The sequence below is a fragment of the Zeugodacus cucurbitae genome, chromosome 6 (assembly GCF_028554725.1).
Source record: "Zeugodacus cucurbitae isolate PBARC_wt_2022May chromosome 6, idZeuCucr1.2, whole genome shotgun sequence".
In the NCBI taxonomy this organism is placed as follows: domain Eukaryota; kingdom Metazoa; phylum Arthropoda; class Insecta; order Diptera; family Tephritidae; genus Zeugodacus; species Zeugodacus cucurbitae.
Window position 1 is genome coordinate 1402969 of NC_071671.1, and position 19053 is coordinate 1422021.

At 35.6% G+C, this 19053-nt stretch overlaps 1 protein-coding gene across 1 annotated transcript in view; it reads right to left on the bottom strand.

Annotated features, from left to right (window-relative positions):
* The window catches only part of LOC105213349 (UNC93-like protein), a 28970-nt gene that overhangs the window by 669 nt on the left and 9248 nt on the right, over positions 1 to 19053 (bottom strand). The window contains exons 2-8 of the mRNA XM_011186084.3: positions 5414 to 5955; positions 1565 to 1665; positions 1313 to 1504; positions 953 to 1202; positions 728 to 887; positions 393 to 660; positions 163 to 325 (exon numbers count right to left, since the gene is read on the bottom strand). Of these exons, the coding sequence (XP_011184386.2) occupies positions 163 to 325; positions 393 to 660; positions 728 to 887; positions 953 to 1202; positions 1313 to 1504; positions 1565 to 1665; positions 5414 to 5928 (1649 nt within the window). The 5' untranslated portion in view covers positions 5929 to 5955. The remainder of the gene's footprint in view (positions 1 to 162; positions 326 to 392; positions 661 to 727; positions 888 to 952; positions 1203 to 1312; positions 1505 to 1564; positions 1666 to 5413; positions 5956 to 19053) is intronic.

The window sequence follows — 19053 nt, forward strand, 5'->3', positions numbered from 1 at the left end:
TTGACATATTTTGCTATGTAAAAGCATTTCAAAGAAAAAGCTTTCGAATATGAATGTCTAACCTCAGCCGTCACACCATATTGCTTAAATATATTTTCTATATAAATCATTCACAATCGCAAATTCATCACAAATTCCATTTATTTCTTCTCATCAACTCACCCTGCACTACCGATGCCCAGCACACATAGCAGTATGACCAACTTTGTGGATGTGCACAACTGTGAACTGATTATGTAGCCAATAACAGAACCTGTCGATTCCCACAAACGGAAGTTGCTGTAGCCAGCGATGAGGTGGTTCGGAAAGAGAATGCCATAAAAAGCTGCAAGTAGAGAGATACAATAAAATAAGAGTTGTCTACAATTAGCAAAGACAACAACCAAACTCACCATTCACCACGACCAACCACACACCATCGCAGATGCCCCAAATCGCCGCGAATGCGCAATACATGATATAATCACCCTCGCGCGCTTCATAGAGAAACATGTAGACGAAGAGCGAGGCATTCAGCAGCGCACAAGCGACGAACAGCGTGATGCGACCCAATTTCTCGACCAGAGCGCCGGCAATGCCAGCCGCGATGGCGTTGGCAACGCCAAAGCAGATCATGGCGAAACCGATCTTCGAAATGCCCCAACCGCAGGCGACAAAGGACTGCAATAATTGAGAGATAAAATATAAATGCAATCCAAAATAGTTTTATAATATGAAAATAACTTACGCGCGTATAGTCCACGGCCAAGAAGGCTTCCTCCAAGCCAATAAACATTGTAATGGGTAAAATGAGCAGTTGGCGACGCTTGCGCAATAAATTTAATGTGACTGTAAGCAAACGCAAGCCAGACAAGCCGTCGCCGGAGTCGTTGCGACGAACGCCATAACTGTATAGTGAAAGAAGAACATTTATGAGCCGAAAATACTTAAAATAAGGAATAATATTATTTACCGTTTCAGCGAGTTGACGCCGAACATCATTAGCACCACAGCGATGGCCATACAAATGAGGAAGATCGAGGTAAGCAGCTGAATCTGCGCCGGTTCGGGTGGCGTCAAATTCGGATTCACCTCAGCGCCAATGCCCGGACAGAAGCGCGCACCACAGATCTCACCCACATTACTTTCCGAGGGTGGAGGCGTGACGAGCGCTTCAAGTGTGGCATTCACCTCCTCAACGGCGGAAGAAGTGAAAGATAATACTGTTAGGATAGTGTAAAATAAAGAGCGAGAGAGAGATAATAAGGAATTTATTAGAAAATAATCGACAACAACTTTGATGTAAAAAAATAATCCAAGCTCTTGTAATCACCTGAAGAAGATATCAGATTTCCCCAAACCTGTGCCATTTGATAGAAAATAAAGAAGAGTCCAAAGAATTTCACGGTATTCACATCCTTGCGCGACTCATTGCCGCGAACTTTAGTCAGCGCCTCAGCGACTGTTGAGAGATAAGTGCACTTCGAACACCACAAGGGTCCACCGCCTAAGCCAACCATTAAACCTGTAAGGGTTCGTTGATTTTGGGTTTCTAAATAATACTCGTATAATGAAAAGAACTTACCTGCTGGTATCAGCGTCTCAAAGCGTGGAAAAAACTGTGCAGCAATAAACGGCATATAGGCGAAGAATGACAAAGCCATAGTCAGATGACAGCCAAACCATCTGGAAATATTATTTCATTACAATGTTTGCCACTCAGATATTATATATATAAGAGGTATTAGATACAACTATTAATTATAACACTAAGACAATGACTAAGGAATAATTTCTCCTTCTTCTCTTTCCTTCCTTATTCAAAATGTTCTCAGTCGCGAATAAACAGGCTCTAAGCCAGAGAAGTTAAAGGCAAATTATAATAATCCCGATATATTCGGATTGATAGTCTTCATGCATATTCAGATAAAGAGTCTAGCTTCTAGCGTCTGAGGTTCAAAAAGTGAATTTTATTTACAAATATTCCGCACTTAAGAGATATCTCTCTCTCTGTTTTAGACTAAAGCTAAGCAGGTTGTGTTAAAGTACTTCGACTCTATGAACTCTGAATGTACAAGAATAGGACAAGTTGCGGGCAGAGTATATTAAAGGTCTAACAAAAAACCTATAAAAATATCTTTAAACTGTGAAAATGTGTCTGCCTCATTGAAGCAGTCTACATCCTCACTGAAAAATACTAAACAAAATAAACTTTTTTATCTAATAATGTTCTAAAATCACATCCTCTCCCTCATGCAAGCAATCCAGCCAAACTCGGTAGCTAATCCTGCCATGCAATATCGCCACATATTAAAATAGGCCCTACAATTTACGATTACACGCTCGCATTTCTTCTGTAAACAATTGAACGGTGGCACAAGCCCCCAACACCAACACCGAAGCGCAGTTGCAACAATGCGAAACAACTAAATACAAGCGTACAACAACAGCAAAACTAATAGCAGAAACAGGCAAACAAAGTGTCGGATATTTGCACGAGTTGCATAACACACAGTCGGCCCAGTGTGCCGCAGGGGAGAGCACTTAGTAATAGTGCCGTTATGTTTGTTGTAGCATAGTTTGACCCGCCTCCTTGTTGAGCCCGACCCGCTTACACACTAAGCAGACTTAGTCGGCGTATATTTTAAGTGTGTGGGTGAATATGTGTGTGTGTTTGTTTTGCTTAGCTGTCTAACCTGCTGCTGCTGCTGCTAGGCTTCATGCTGCTTTCATGGCGCATAACAGCTGTATCAACAAATAAAAGTTATTAAAAAAGCAATACATGACGGCCATACAGTTTTAGAGAATGAGTGAAAGCTAACATTGTTGCTATTGTAATGAAAACGGTAGTTTAATAGAGGCTGCTGAGGCTTTTTAGTTAAAGTTGAAAAATATATTTCACAATATTCAATTCAAGATTGAATCTTCCCCCGTATACTAGTCGTTTAAAACTTATAAGTCTTCCCACACTCACTAGTCGCAGAGAAATGCTAGGTATAATTTTTCTAGTAAAACTTCTGAATGGTTTAGTTTGTAGTTCATTCCTTTTGTCTGATATTAAGTTTAATGTCCCATTGCGTTCATCCAGGCAGTTTAGACCATTATTTCTAAAATCTTCTAGAACAAATTTTGAGTTAAATGAACCATTCTGCCGAATATGTCATGATTTTAATTCGCATTCCAGCACATTTGATCCATCTGACTCAATATTTAGCATCAAAAAAACTATTTTGTCTTCTCTTAATAAATAATATTCAGAAATTTTTAACTTTTTGTTTTTATATATTTTTAAATCTCAGCTGTTGAAATGTTTCTTTCTGTAGCTAAGCAGTTTGAGAACCGGACGCTTAAAAATCTCTTGCCTTTCTAGACTCGGCAAATTCCGCTCGTATGCGGACTGTGCCCCACGCGTCGGTTGGGCGGGAGGAGGGTAATCGTTTGGGTTAATAATAATAATTTTTCATTTTATTACAAATAATTTCAACTTTCGGTCATTATTTGCAATTAATTTTTGTTCCCCTCTCCACTAAAAGCAATGACACAATTATCAATATTAATACATAAGGGCGAACACAACAACTGTTGCACATTTTAATCCTCATCTAAGCAAACAAAACCTTGCCAATGCGCATAGCAACAAATTCACAATTCACTTTACATCTCAGCATCTCCTTAGCTAAGCTTGGTATGGTCTTATCTTTAATGGCTTTCGCTTCAACTCTCTTCCATTTGTATTAAGATTTATTGTTATTGTAATGCAGTAGGAAACTAAGGCTATGCAATTAATATAGTAAATATGTATGTATATATAGAAGAGAATGTTCAAATACAATTGAATGGGTTGATAGCGTAGATTTTCTAATGCCGAGTTGAATTTCACTAAACAAATGAAGAGTTAATCTTTTAAAGTACTAAAGCTGGCAAATAATGCCGAATCTTTACAGGCTATATTGAGTTAACATATGTGCCACTTAAGTAGTTAGACTAAGTCAAGTGCTCATTTGTATTAATAGTGCATTAAATAAGCTCACTAAATAAACCATTTCATGCCTGATGTATACAAAATTCCAACAAGATAGTTCAACAATTCTCGCACATTTCGAAGCCAAATCAATTACTCTGATTTCCACTAACCACTTTCCCCAGTGAAGTTGAACTTAAATTACTGTACTATTTACAGCTTTAAAAGCTTGCTACAAAAGTAAATACAAGCATACAATCATACAAGCAAACAATACCGTAGCATAAATCAAGGGTAAAAGAAGGAAGTGCTAGCATTTCCGACTACATAAATAACAAAAGCACAGTACATAAATAAACAGGTAAAGAAGGGCTGCGTCCGGTTGCCGGCGAACTCACGCAATGCAAAGAAGCCATGTAAAAGCTTTCAGGTGCCAGCAAAACTGTATAAAATAAATAAACTGAAAAAGAAAAATGAAAATCACTATGTTTGCTACGTTAGATATAAATCTAGATTGTCCGAATGTGCGTGAATCCATAAGTCTCAATAAATAAAAAACAAAAATTATCTCGTGACCACCAAATGTAAACAAACCAAAAGTCACGTGACCCCCAAATGTAAACAAACCTCATGTCACGTGATCTCCAAAATGTAAACAAACCTCATGCCACGCGATTTTGGTGATCACGTGACTTCTGATTTGTTTTCATTCAGTGGTCACGTGACAAGAGGTTTGTTTACATTTTGGGCTGAGGTCAATGACCTTTGGCCGGGGTTTGTTTACATTTTGGTCGAGGTCAATGACCTTTGACAGGTGTTTGTTTACTTTTTGGGCTGAGGTCAATGACAAGAGGTCAGGTTTGCGTATGGTATAGGGATCCTATGAGGCCAAGTTTGTTAGTATAAGGAGGGATGGCGTGATGTGAGGTTGGTTTATAGTTTGTGGGATCACCTTAGGTCAGGTTTGCGTATGGTCTAGTGATACTGTGAGGTCAAGTTTGTTTGGATTAGGAGGGATGGCGTGATGTGAGCTTAATGTTATATTAGGTTTGTTTATAATTTGAGAGATCATGTGAATTAAATTGTTAAACTTTTAGAAATCAAGTGTTGGCACGATAATTTCAGGCAGTTTGCTTACATTTCGCATTTAAAATATATCTATAGAATGCGTTAATATTTTGTTTCATTAGTAATTCTAGATATAATTACATTTTAAAGCGAACTTCACTACTAAATTTTCATTACATATTCTATTCTGCTTTGTATGTGAAAGCTAGCGTGTGCAGGCGATTAAATTTCATTACAGTGCCACACACATTAATTATGTAAATATATGTACATTTATATATTGTAGACTCATGTTCGATATTATACGTTTATTTCACAACACATATGTGTGTAAGCGTAGCGCTTTAATTCAGCAAATAATAACAAGAGTTTCACAAATACACACACACACACAGGCGTACTCACCTTATCACTGTCATGGGTAGAAAAATATTGGATAAAATCAGCGAACCATAAATGACAGCGAGCGTTGTGGTGCCCAGCGCCTTGTCCGAATTCACCGAACTCTGCAGATTCGAAGTGCCGTGGAACGCTGTGAAGTGTATCATAAATGCTAGACCAATAACAATGACGTTCTTCGTGATGATGTGCCTTTCGCGTGGCTCATATGTACGCGCTGGCACTTTAGCTGCGCCATTGCTGTTGCCATTGCCGGTCACTGAGCTGCCATTTATATCGACATTCGAATTCCCAATGCCATTACCGTTACTCGGACCATTATGCAGTGTGATTATTATGTTGCTCGTATTGTTGTTGTTGTTGCTGCTGCTGTTTGTATTGCCATTATGATTATTGGGCGATTCGTCATCGCTGAGTTGATCGGTGACATTGTAACTGTGCCTGTGATTGCGGTTCTCATTGTCAACCATTCTGGGATTAATGTCCATCGACGTGGCGCTCGAAGAAGTCAAATTGCCCATGATGACGGATAATTACTGTTGCGGTCGCTGGAAGTGGTTACAAAGAAAGAAAAATTAATGCAGCATTTTTAATGGCCAGCATAAATATACAGTTGCGGTTGTTGATGGCTTAGAAGCGTTGGGCAAATGTACAATTGTTTTGAGAAATAGCATAAAGAAAAATATTCTTTGCTCCAATTTTATAAAGAAAGCTGTGATATTTTTTTATGAGAAATTGAGAGCTCTATTCTCTTCCTCTACATCAATTAGCCCATTAAATATTTGTATAAGTCAATGGAAGACGACCATAAGTCTACGAATGCGGCAACAGAGTTCATCATTTATTTTTTTTTAAGTTGATGGATGTCAGTAATTACAAAATCATTCGAATCTTCTTTTCATTTATTGCTTTGTGAGTACTTCATCACAGCAATGAGTGATGCTGTTGGCATTGAAGAGCTTATTCAACCACAAAACTCTACTTCAATTATACTTCAAATAATTTTCAATTTTGTTGCATTTCATTATTTAACGGAGAACTATTTAAATTAGTTAAGAAGAGAAATTCCTTTCGAGATGCATTCAACAAGCCATTCCGAGTTTTTCACTTCATTCCACTCCAAGTTGCCTCATACCGCAAGTGCGCTTTAGTGTGTGTTTGGCTCTTAGAACTCTGATTTGCAATTAACATTTCGAAATAAACGAAATTAGAAAGAAACGAAGAGTAATCTGTGCGCTTTTGTGGTTTCTTGGTTTCCCAATTCAATGAAAGTTCTAAAATAAACCGCACACAGTGTGTGGCAAGTTGCAACACCTACGCCCATAAACAAATAACAACAACAGCCCGTGCATTTTAACTACTTAAAATCCATACATGCACACCAAGCTGAGTTCAAGTACGCGTAACGGCAAATCACTTGCTTCAATCTGGAATGAAAAGGCAAGGTGGAGGTGGAAGCAGGCAAGAGGCAGCAAAAGCAAAGCATATTCAAACAAGTGTGTGTGTGTTCTAAGTAAATAAGATGAAATTCTGAGTTAATTTGTTTGTATATGAAAACCACATGTTTTACACACACAATCACACACGAACATACGCGTGTAAACACATGCTTAGTTGTGCGTACTTCTGAAGGCACACACACACACACACTTGCGCTCATTTGCTCGATTTGATTTCCGATGATTGCTGCTACTGCGGAGTGCAGTAATTGGCCGTACGTGTATACGTACGTTTACACTTGTTGCTGTTGTTGTTGTTATTGTTGTATTCATAGCGTTAGCTCGCTCGAGGTATTTAATGTTGTTTGTGGTGTTAACAAAACAGTCAATAAACACATCAATGTATAGGTAATTGAGTTGGCTTTGCAGGCGGTGTAGTCTTCTTTTAGGCGCTGGGAGCGTTATCTGCCATTTACATGTGTTGCACGCTTACACAAGCGCACTTGCAGCTTATTTGCTTTACATGAGTGGGATGTTAACTTTAATTTTGATTACTTTTTTTTCATTCTAAAGCACCTGCTGTCAATTTCAGCAGCTTTGCGCTCTAAATACTCCCCCAATTTCACCTGTGTGAGAATTTACTTTGCTGCCGGGTTGCATTATTAAATTGCCATCATTAATCGAAGTCCTTCACGTGCTACTGATTTATTGGGTTTGGTGGCGGTAATTAATCAAATGTGTTTACAAAACTTTCGTGGCAGAGAGCGAAAAGGTAGAAGAGAAAAGGGTTAGTGGTTTCAGCTGTTGTTGCACGCGCTTGCCATATACTCCCATATATTTAAGTGCCATGAAAATATATGTGAAAAATAAAATTCTTCAATCACACTGTTAATCGACCACCGTTGCATGTCATTCAACTAGTGTCTATTGTTTGGCATATGTCCTCCTCATGCCTTTCACTCATCTGGTTTTTAGTACACACTATAATTTGAGAGACTGTTCATGGCAGTTTATGAGTGTAATAGAGTTAAGAATCAACTGCAAATGAAGTCTATTAATTAACAGTTATTTTTATCACATTTATGTTATATTATTGTTTATACAATTATTTTTATTCATCATAATTTTTTATGGCCATGAATAATTGCTTATGATGAACAATCAAGTGCAGAAGTAAACAAATCAATTTGTTTTTGTTGTTGTGATTATATGTTTTTTTGTTGTTTTTGCAGTTTTTTTGTTTACAATGCCATACTATATACTAGTATATCAGTAAAGAGCATATACAGACTGGTTATAAAGTCTTGTATACGAAAATCATAGCCTATCATAAGGCGTCAATGAACATAAAATTGGTTTAACTTTATGATTAGAGCAAAATTTTTGTTGGAATTAAAGAAATGTATATAGGAAATGAGCAGTTGGCATGAAGTCGTCCATATTATTGCAATATTTTTAACAAATTTAGTCTAAATACAGTAGAACTTCCATAACTCGAGCTTCGGTAAGTCGAAGATCTCCATAAATCAAACATTTGGATTGGCAATAGCGTTTGGAAATCAAATTTCATACAAATATCCTTCCATGAATCGAATTTTTCGACCAGGGCATATTACAAAATTTAAAATTGTACTATCGAGGCAGAGTGCCTCCATATCTTATAAAGGCGAACATAAAATATGAATATGATATGCACTGTAAAAATAAAAATTATTTCATTATAAAATAATACACAATAAAGCGTATCAAAAACCAAATAATAAATTTTAAATCATGTAGAAATATGAAATTTCATGTCAACTTGGCGTAATCACAAGAATATAAACCAAATTTGACTCGCAAGAGAAGCAATAACTCAAAAAGCCGATTCGGCTGATTTATGAGCGGAGTTAGCTACTCACTTATTTACAACAAATCAGCGCACACACACGCACTCGCAAGCAGATAATGCGTGCAACTCCGTCGCGTGTGTGGAGTCAACCACAAAATGCGGGCATCGATGGCTGAGCGCAATCAATCAAAGCAGCTGACATACATGCATACAAACATCGCATATGTGAATAACATGTATATTTGTGAAAGCGTTGTTGTTTGTGCCAGCAGCTGCAGGCCAAACAAACAACTTATGAAAACATGAAACAACTACAACAACAACAAGACGAGAGGGAACGCAATAAGTTTGTCTGCGCATAATGGAAAAATTTAACAAATTAGCAAGCAAACACACAGACATTTCACTGTGAATAAGCTTAAATGCGTACAAATGTTTAGCCATTATAATAAATCCAGCAAGTTGAAACTGATATTATATACCCTACATATGTGCCACACTCATCGGTCACTCATACGCACTGTTGCGCGCTTTCGTGAGCAAACAGACAACACACCCACACATTGCGGCTAAATTGTAATTAACTTTAGATCAGTCATTTTGGGGTTAAATATTGTGCCAAGAAAGCGCGTCACTTGAGAGAGATTGGAGAGTGAAAGAGAGGCAGAGCTAAAAGGCAGTGAAGATGAATGAAGGAGTATAATGGCATATGCAACAATTAGCTGCCCGAAACCATCATGCTAATGACCACAAAGTCAGCCAGCGATTTGTTAACAAAAAAAGTTGCTTGTGAGCGAAAATTCATTGTGTTTAAGCAAATGACAGTCTGTTTAACTAACAAATTGTTTTATGTGTTTGTGGTGGTGTAGACTTGAAGACAGGCGAGTGGTTTTGTTGGTTTGAGAGAAGATTACTTGACTGCTTTGCTATATTGTATACAAACAGAGCGTCTACAAGTAAATATGTGTACGAGTGGCGTTCAAAAAATAACGGGAATTTTAAAATTTACAATTTATTACACTCTCGCAACAAAAGTTGCTAAAGAGAGTATTATAGTTTTGTCCACATAACGGTTGGTTGTAAGTCCTAAAACTAAACGAGTTCGATATAGGGTCCGTCCGTCCGTCCGTCCGTCCGTGCAAGCTGTAACTTGAGTAAAAATTGAGATATCTTGATGAAACTTGGCACGCTTGTTTCTTGGCACTATAGGAAGGTTAAGTTCGAAGATGGGCGTAATCGGACCATTGCCACGCCCACAAAATGGCGGAAACCATTTTTTGGAGAATTGGGCGTGGCCACGCCCCCTACTAAGTTTTTTGTATATATCTCGTAAACTACTAAAGCTATATCAAGGAAACTTTCCAGAGTCGTATCTTTTCGGTACTACCTTATACAGTCCAAAAATGAAGGAAACCGGATTATAACTACGCCCACCTCCCACACAAAGGTTATATCGAAAACTACTAAAAATATTTTAATGCAGTAAGTGAAAGCCACCAGAAACCTCAAATTTCATTATAAAGAAAATACAGAAGAGCTGAACTCAAAATGGTATACAAAATTTTAAATGGGCGTGGTTCCGCCCACTTATGGGTCAAAAACCATATCTCAGGAGCTAATCGACCAATTTCAATGAAATTCGGTTTATTATATCTTCCTAGATTCCTAATAATTGTGAAAATAGGCCAAATCGGATCAAAACCACGCCTACTTCTCACATACCAGAACTTTGAAGTCGAAGAGTCAAGTCGACTAGTGAAGACAACAGAACTTTGTAAACATACTGCATTTAAAGAAATCGTCGAAATCGGTTCACAAGTCTTCAAGACCCTATATATTCTTCTATATTGCTTCTAACAAATTTTTTACCGAGAATATGGGTAAATCTCTCTGATATTTAGAAGAAATTCAGAGGGAATATGTTTCTTCTATAATATGTCTCCGTGCCAAAAATAAGTGAAATCGGGTCATAACTTCCCCTATCTCCCATATACTTAATATTAGGGTTTTCGAACTTTCAATGAACTTTATACCATATATATGCCGAATATGTGAGTCAAATTGTTTGTTATATTAATAAAATTAAATAAATAAATTGCGAGAGTATAACATGTTCGGTGACACCCGAACTTAGCCTTTCCTAACTTGTTTTTCATTATGTTGATATACAAACATGCCCCTGAAGTACGATACAAATTTCGACGAATAAATAAAAATATTTTTTTATTGAAAATAAATTCCCGTTATTTTTTGAACACACTATATATGCTATCTCTACAAGTTTCTATATATAATTTCACAAATCTTCTGCTTTACCGCATTCTCATGACATTCCACGTTTTGACCTTATCGCTGGCACTCAAACTGCAGAAAAGACTTTGCCAATAGACAAACGTGACTGCGCTCGCCTATGCTGACTCTCAGCTACGAGTATACCGTTATATTAGATTGGCAACAAAATTCTTGCCTGCAACTTTGTTTAAAGTTTCTCGAAATTTGGAACTTTAAACAGCCTTATAGTCAGCTAGCTGCCTGCTTGTCGATGCATGTGATTCGTGACGCGTCACACGGGGCGTATGAGTGATGGCGGCGTGCAAACACATTTATTGGTCGCAGCCGTCGCCGTTAAGTTATTGCACGCCTCAATGCTTTGCATGTCTAGCGGTGACCTTTTATTTTATGACCAGCAATACATTAAACGCTTTGTTGTTGTTACACTCTTATTATTATTATTATTTCGCTTTGGCGTCTGCAACTCAGCTCAGCTCGGCGCAGTGCAATTTGTAAACAATGCGACGCAACACTATAAATTTGTCTAATCGCAATGTTTGATGTAATTTAGTTAGATTTGGTATGCAACATAAATAATGGACTATCTTCGTTTAATTTACCGCCTGCAAGCTGCTGCTGCTGTTGCTCCTTTGGCGACGCTCTTAGAAGGCAGCTGTTGCTTTATTTATGTGCTGCTTGCGCCGCACATTTAAAGTAATTTATGAAAGTGATAACTGATTAGTTTACAGGGAAATTTGCGTTCAATGAATTTCGAGTTAAATCATTAAGTTTTAATGCAATTTAAGTGCGCCTGATGTGTGACAGGCATAGAAGTCTCATATTTCGAACCCGTCGCTAGTGCTCACATGCCACATGCCAGCCATAAATCATTTGCAGTGATAAATCACCTATTTAATCGGCTGTTTATGCCACGCCAGAGTGTGTGTGTGTGTGTTTGCATTATTATTATTATTATTTCAGCAAAGATATGCACGCGGACAGCAATCAATCAAACGTATATTCGTGCAATGAACTCGCAAACCGAATTCGATTCCACTTTTTATGCAAATTCATGAGCGAACAGCAAGTAATCGAATACTATTCGCAATTGCACATAATTCGATGACACATAGTTGCATAAATACAGCAACAAAGCGCTGCACATAATCACATAACTCACACTAACGGAGGCGTCCGCCACCATTTTGCACAATTCGCTTAATTTAGAGGGAATTTCGTGGGTGTCCAGTGCAGTCGACAGCCGTCACTTATGTCACCTTTATCACTTCTGGTCTGGGTCAATTGGGTCATTCGCGTATCATTTAAGCGGTGACATGCGGCTCATTTGCATTTGCGGCTGTGTTTGCGGCCGTGTTTGTGGCCTCTGCGCCTAATTTCAATCAGTGCGTCTAATTTATGTGAGCGCGCAGTTACTGATATGCTTACGGCATGACAACAAGCTGGGCAGTGAGTGTGTATTTGGCATGTGAATGGAACATTTTGTGGGTGTGCATGTTATCATAGACAGCTGTTGCTGCTCGGGGATTGCAAAAATTCGCAATTGAAATGGAAATACCGCAAGGGTTGTTTTTCACCAAAAATACTGGAGCAATTTTTCAAAAAGCCTAACTTAAAGCAGTTTTCATATTTGAACACACTAGCTGTCATATTTTTGAGGTTAGGTATGCTGACTTCATGTAAAAGCCTCTCAAAAAAATTCAGAGTCTTACAACTTTTCATTTGAGGCATTTTACAAGCCTAAAAGTCCATTAGCATTTATCAACAATTTTAATGTTTGAGACCCTTTTCAGCATGAAACTCTTTAAAGTTGGTAAACATTTTGTTTAACCTTCTATGTGTGTGTGTGTGTGTCTGTATGAAAGCAATTAATAAAGTCTTTAATAACACATCATCAAATGTTGAAATGATTTGCGTTTTTATGCAATAAAATTCACTTTATACTTGTTATCACAGAATTTGGCAATTTGCAGGCACATAATAAAAGTAAGCGCGCACAACAACAACAACTACAACATATTTGCCATGCGTACAACCCTTTGTGCCGTAAATAAACCCAAAAATGCTGAATGGCTGTAAACAAGCGCATATGTGTGTGTGTGTATTTATATTCTTACGCAGGCGTATCTCTGTGTGTGTGCGCTTTCCGACACGCGGCCAGTAAAGCTATTAAAATGTCATGTCGTAAAAGAAGTGGAGACACAGCGGCGCGAAGTGAATATTTATACACCCAATCAGCCATTTAATTTCGCCACGCTACACTAATCGACGCAATTGCCTACAAGTCATATGAGGCAAAAAACGCCATGAAATGAAATGAAAAGAAAAAATTGCGAAAAAATGAAAAATTATTGTAAACAAAGTTCAAAAAATTCTGCAAAAGTGAATGGCATTGTACTCGTGCGAAGCAAAGAGTTTTAGGTGCAAGCATTCAGAGCAAAAAAAAAATTCAAAATTGTGTGCGTAGCAGCAAGCAGAGCACACATAAACGCGCCACTGCAGCGCAATGTGAGTGATTTGCCGTTAATGCTGTTGTCTGGCTACTTAGTCATAGACTGTAACGGCTATGCGTATACGAACACATTTCACTCGCCCATTTGCATGCCTAAACATGCTCACATCATGGGTAGGAAAAATCTGTGAAATTTTCCATAGAAATGCCACCGAAAATGGTTAAATGCTGATAAAAAGCCAGAACCGACGAGTCTTTAAAATAAAATAAAATAAAATAAAATAAAATAAAATAAAATAAAATAAAATAAAATAAAATAAAATGAAATAAACAGAAAATAAAATAAAATAAACAAAATAAAATAAAATGAAATAAAAAATAAAAAAAAAATTAAGTAAAAAATAAAATAAAATAAAATAAAATAAAATAAAATAAACAAAATAAAATAAAATTAAATAAAAAAAAAAAAATTAAGTAAAAAATAAAATAAAATAAAATAAAATAAAATAAACATAATAAAATAAAATTAAATAAAAAAAATAAAATAAAATAAAATAAAATAAAATAAAATAAAATAAAATAAAATAAAATAAAATAAAATAAACAGAAAATAAAATAAAACAAAATAAAATAAAATAAAATAAAATGAAATAAAATGAAATAAACAGAAAATAAAATAAAATAAACAAAATAAAATAAAATAAAAAAAATGAAATAAAAGAAAATGAAATAAAATAAAATAAAATAAAATAAAATAAAAAAATAAAATAAAATAAACAGAAAGTAAAATAAAATAAAATAAACAAAATCAAATAAAATTAAATAAAAAAAAAAATAAAAAATAAAAAAAAATAAAAAAATAAAATTAAAAAAATAAAAAAAAATAAAATAAAGTAAAATGAAATAAAATAAAATAAAATAAAATAAAATAAAAAAATAAAATAAAATAAACAGAAAATAAAATAAAATAAAGTAAACAGAAAAAAAATAAATACAACAAAATAAAATGAAATGAAATAAAATAAAATAATAATCCTAATATAAATATAAAAAAATATAAATATAAATATAAATTAAAGAACAGATAATATTACTAATAATACAGTATAATATCACAGCATTAAACATAACTTTTATAACACAATTAATTTTCCTTCGCCATTTTTATTTCCCCGAAACAAAAACTAAACACAACTTTCTACAAACAAAGCCAACACTACTTAGAATATTATGAACAATTTAAACAAACTTTAAGTCGCTTAAAGAAAGTGGCCAGAAATGTCAGCAAGAGTCAACAAACCATACGAACGGCGCACAAAACGGAAAACGCAAAGAGGATTCGTTGGAGAATTTATTCAAAGCCCCAGCAATAAAGAGCAAACAAAGTTCAAAGTAATATTCCATTTTAATTTAATGTTCGGTTTTACTTCGGGAAAGTTTGTGGCAAAAAATGGAAAAATATATGCGAATATTTATATTTTGAGAGCAAGTGCATATGTATGTGTGCCTGTCAAATATTTTTGAGACACTGATATGATTAAAAAAAAATGTTTGCAAATTGTATAGTGCTGATTTTGAGTTCCACAAGTTTTTGAGTCGTTTTTTGATGCAACAATTCCGAATTGACAAAAATTAAATGAAATAACATTAAATCTGAAATTAAAAATGTTTAAAATATTTTATAAAAATTATAAATTATGCGTGAAATTGCATTTTGACTATCATATATGCTTACGCACGAGCCGACAAAAAAATTTCATAACTTTTAAAAATTACCAAAAATGTTAACCAAAAAATCGCTGTGACCAAATGGCAACCGCAGTGAGCGCTGCACTTTGCTTGAAATAAGCGAAAGTTATGGAGATATCAAAAATGGAAAACAGAGCAGGAATTTTAAAAAAATTGTTCTCCCAACTTTTAACGCAATTTCACAGTTGGAAAAAATCAAATATTGAATACATTCCACTCGCCGAACTTTACATTTGCTTAGCAGCACTCAGCTGCATTGAGCAGTTGTGTGCATAAAATTCGAGGGAAGAGCCAGCGCAGCTAAAATATAGAAGTGCAAGCTGTGCGCTGAAGTGCCCGCGCAATCGCTCCGCCCACGCTTAGTGCCTTAATATGGCAAGCTTTTCACTTTTCACTTTCTGTTTAATTTTTGAGCCGAGCCGTTGCGGCGGATGGAAGCACCTCGGGCGTGCTTTTTTTCTACTTTCTACAACACAAAGTTAAGCTGAAAACACTTTTTTACTTAAATGGAAACACATGTAGAACATTCGTGTAGTTGTTTGTGTGTTTTATAAGCCAAAAAATATTAAAATCTGACGAAGTTCCATGTATAGCAAGCAGATCAGCGTAAACAAACAAGCGCACAAACATACTAACGGCATTTATATACATATATGTGAGTGTGTGCATGTGAACTTGACGGAAATTTATTCAAATCGAATTTCCTCGAAACGCGAAGGCAGAAGGTCAAAATCTAGCAGCGCGTTTCCTTGGATGTTACTCATACGCCGCGGTACTCATATGCTATGTCATTCGCATTGCTACATTAAGGGAGTGTTGTGAGTAAGTGAAAGATATCGTGAATGTTGATACAATTTGCACACAATCACTTATGTGTTTGTGGTGTTCCACATACACCAAGAAGCTTTGAAACATATCATATCACACGACACATTTCACCTGGCAAATTTACGGCGCTTATCGCCCTTGTCGTGGTCTCACTAGCGCGCTTACAGTGGCACTTAAGCTCAACATAAGGATATTTGCTTTATCCCAAAGTACAAATACTACAACTATTCGTGGCTTAGACGACCAAAAAACTTATTTATACTCATATGTATGAATATATTATTTGATTTTTAGTAATATGTAATATGTAGTTTATTTTCTAAATTTTTCACGCTTCACTAACAGCAACGCCTCAGTGCGCGCAACCATGAAACCATCTAGCGTTAGCTTCAGCCATTCATATGTATGCATATATGTAAAAAGCTGTGAATGCGTGTGTGTCTCTTAATCTTTGTCTGCTGCTTTCACAAAGTCTTTCCACGTATTTATCCCGTTTGAGCATCACTATTAGCATCGCTTTACGTCACTTTACGCTCATTTGATCAGCGTTGATTGACTATATCAGCGCGTCGTCTCGGTATTGGCAACATTTTTATGGATTTTTACAGATTGGCTTAGCAGAAGAGACAAGATTTTTAAACACTCATACTCTCAAACATATACATACACACACTCATATGTGAAAGTTTTTCACTTTGCTTTCAGCATTGAATTTTCCACTAATTTCTCGTTGAATATATAGCATATGATAGCATTAAGGGAGTGTGGTAGCTGTGAGAGTTAAGGATGAACTATGTCAACTGAGCTTCTATGCGTCCATAAAAATTAGTAATCAAGCATCTTTACACATTATCAGTTAATTCAAAGTTTTGCCAACGTTTACGAGTAAGCGCGTTGTTGCTACGATGCAAGTTTTCGAAGTAGCTAATTAACAGTGATGTTTATACTGAATTATGTCTGTGTGATAGTGTTGAAACTCAAGGGTTATTACAGCATTTGCACTTCCATGAATGCAGAGTAGTTTGTTCGGTTGAATTTTGTGATGAAGAGGTATAGGAATTAGAAAAAGAAAAAAATTGATATTTTTTCACTTCATTTTAATCTTCTTTTTACTTAAATTCTTCAAATGACTGCATTTAATTTCCATCTTTCCAGCTAAAGAGAGCATTGAACTTAGTTCGATATAAAACACCTCATGAATGAAAACATATATTTATTAGAATTGGCTTTGATAACCACTTAATTTCGAGTAAAATGTTAATATATCAACCAACACTGACCTACTGCCACAGCAGTCGCTTACACAAGCCAATCCAGAGCGGTTTTCTCACAAACTCCACTCAATCACGCAGAGTCAGCACGTCGCTTAAAGCTTCAGTTACGCTATAAAGCGCTTAAGCTTATAAGCAAAGTAACTGATAAAGCACACACATAGTGTAAAAAGAGGAATCAAGTATCCCTACATACTCATCCGAACGCTTACTCGCACTCATAAATATAATCGCGCGTCTCGTTGCCGATTGCACAAATCAAAATTCTTCATTCTTTTAACGATGCCACATGGCAATCAGTCGCAGTTTTTCCCATCACTGCCATATTGCAGGCATTCACATAAAAAAGTAGCGAAAGCCATTGAAATTGATGCAAAGAAATGAAGACACGCTTTTATGAGACTTTTTATGATGCCCTCGGCGTACGTTTGCGGCGCTTGACAAAGCAAAGCAGAGACAAAAGCGTGGTAGTATCAAAAAAAGAAGTAGCAAACAAGTGAAAATAACGTAATTGAAAACTGAAGTTGAAAGAGGAAAACAATATGAATACATACGCTTGAAAAGACAGCAGAAACTTTTGTTGCAAGGCAAATGGATTGGCGTTGTCAAAGTAGCAATTGAAAATAGTTTGTGGAAAGAATTTCATATTTCTTGATTCATATTTATTGAGACACACGATATTAGCTATTAACTTTAGTTGCTTGTCTATTTGTCGGTATTTTTATTTGAAAATATGAGTGGCATTTGTAATATTTACAAAATTTTTAGCATAATTATAGGCGTTGTGCCATTATGCTATATATAAGTTGTGATAAAATTAAAATTTTTTAATTTTCAAATAATTGTGCTCATTCAAGAGCATAAAAAATATATATTTTTATTATTTTTCATAACATCAAAGTATTTTTAGTAAAAACAAACTCATATTTGCTTTATTCAGTTAAACTAACAGCACTGTTGCCGAAGTCCTTGTGATATTTATATTTTGCTTATAGTACAAAATTAATATTTGGAGAGTAAGAGAGAGAGAGAGAGCGCTGTTAAAATATCCCTAATTTACTTGCGCTACTCTCATGAAATGTTTCTCAAGAGAACAGAACATTACAGAATTAACTGTTAAGAGCATTTTGCCGCTACATAATGACTGTTATCCTTCAAATATGATTTTTAAATATTTGTGTGGACTAAATATATGAAAAAAATTAATTTTTATTTAATATTTCTTATAAATGCACATATATAGTATATATGCTAGACATTCATCATCATTGGACTTGCATTAAAAATTGGTCTTGACTTAGTAAAGCGATTGAGTTGCGTTTTCTGAAACTTTTCCTATGTATTCTTGTTGTAATAAAAATCTTCATTAATATGTTTAGTAAAGATATTAAAGGATTATTATGTATTTTGATTAATCATAAAATTTTTTAAATAAAATACCAATTTCCATGAAAAATCATGAAAGCTTACATATAAATTTGATCTCCATCACCAAAAGAGACTTTATTCAGTGGTTAATTTTCCTTTCATTTTCAGTGTTTGCGGTTTTCCGCTTTTCAGACGAAGGCAAGTCATCGCCAACAACACGCCACAAGTCTCCTTTTGATATTTTATTTGCATCCGACGCAACGAACCCTTGGTCAACCGAGCTCGAGCGCGTGTGGTATCTACGTTCAAACCCATTCGGCTACGGTGACACTATAAGATATGAAATATTTAAATTTCGTCCACCACATGACATGCAAAATAATAACTCAGGCAGTCAAGTGTGTGTAATGCAACTATGT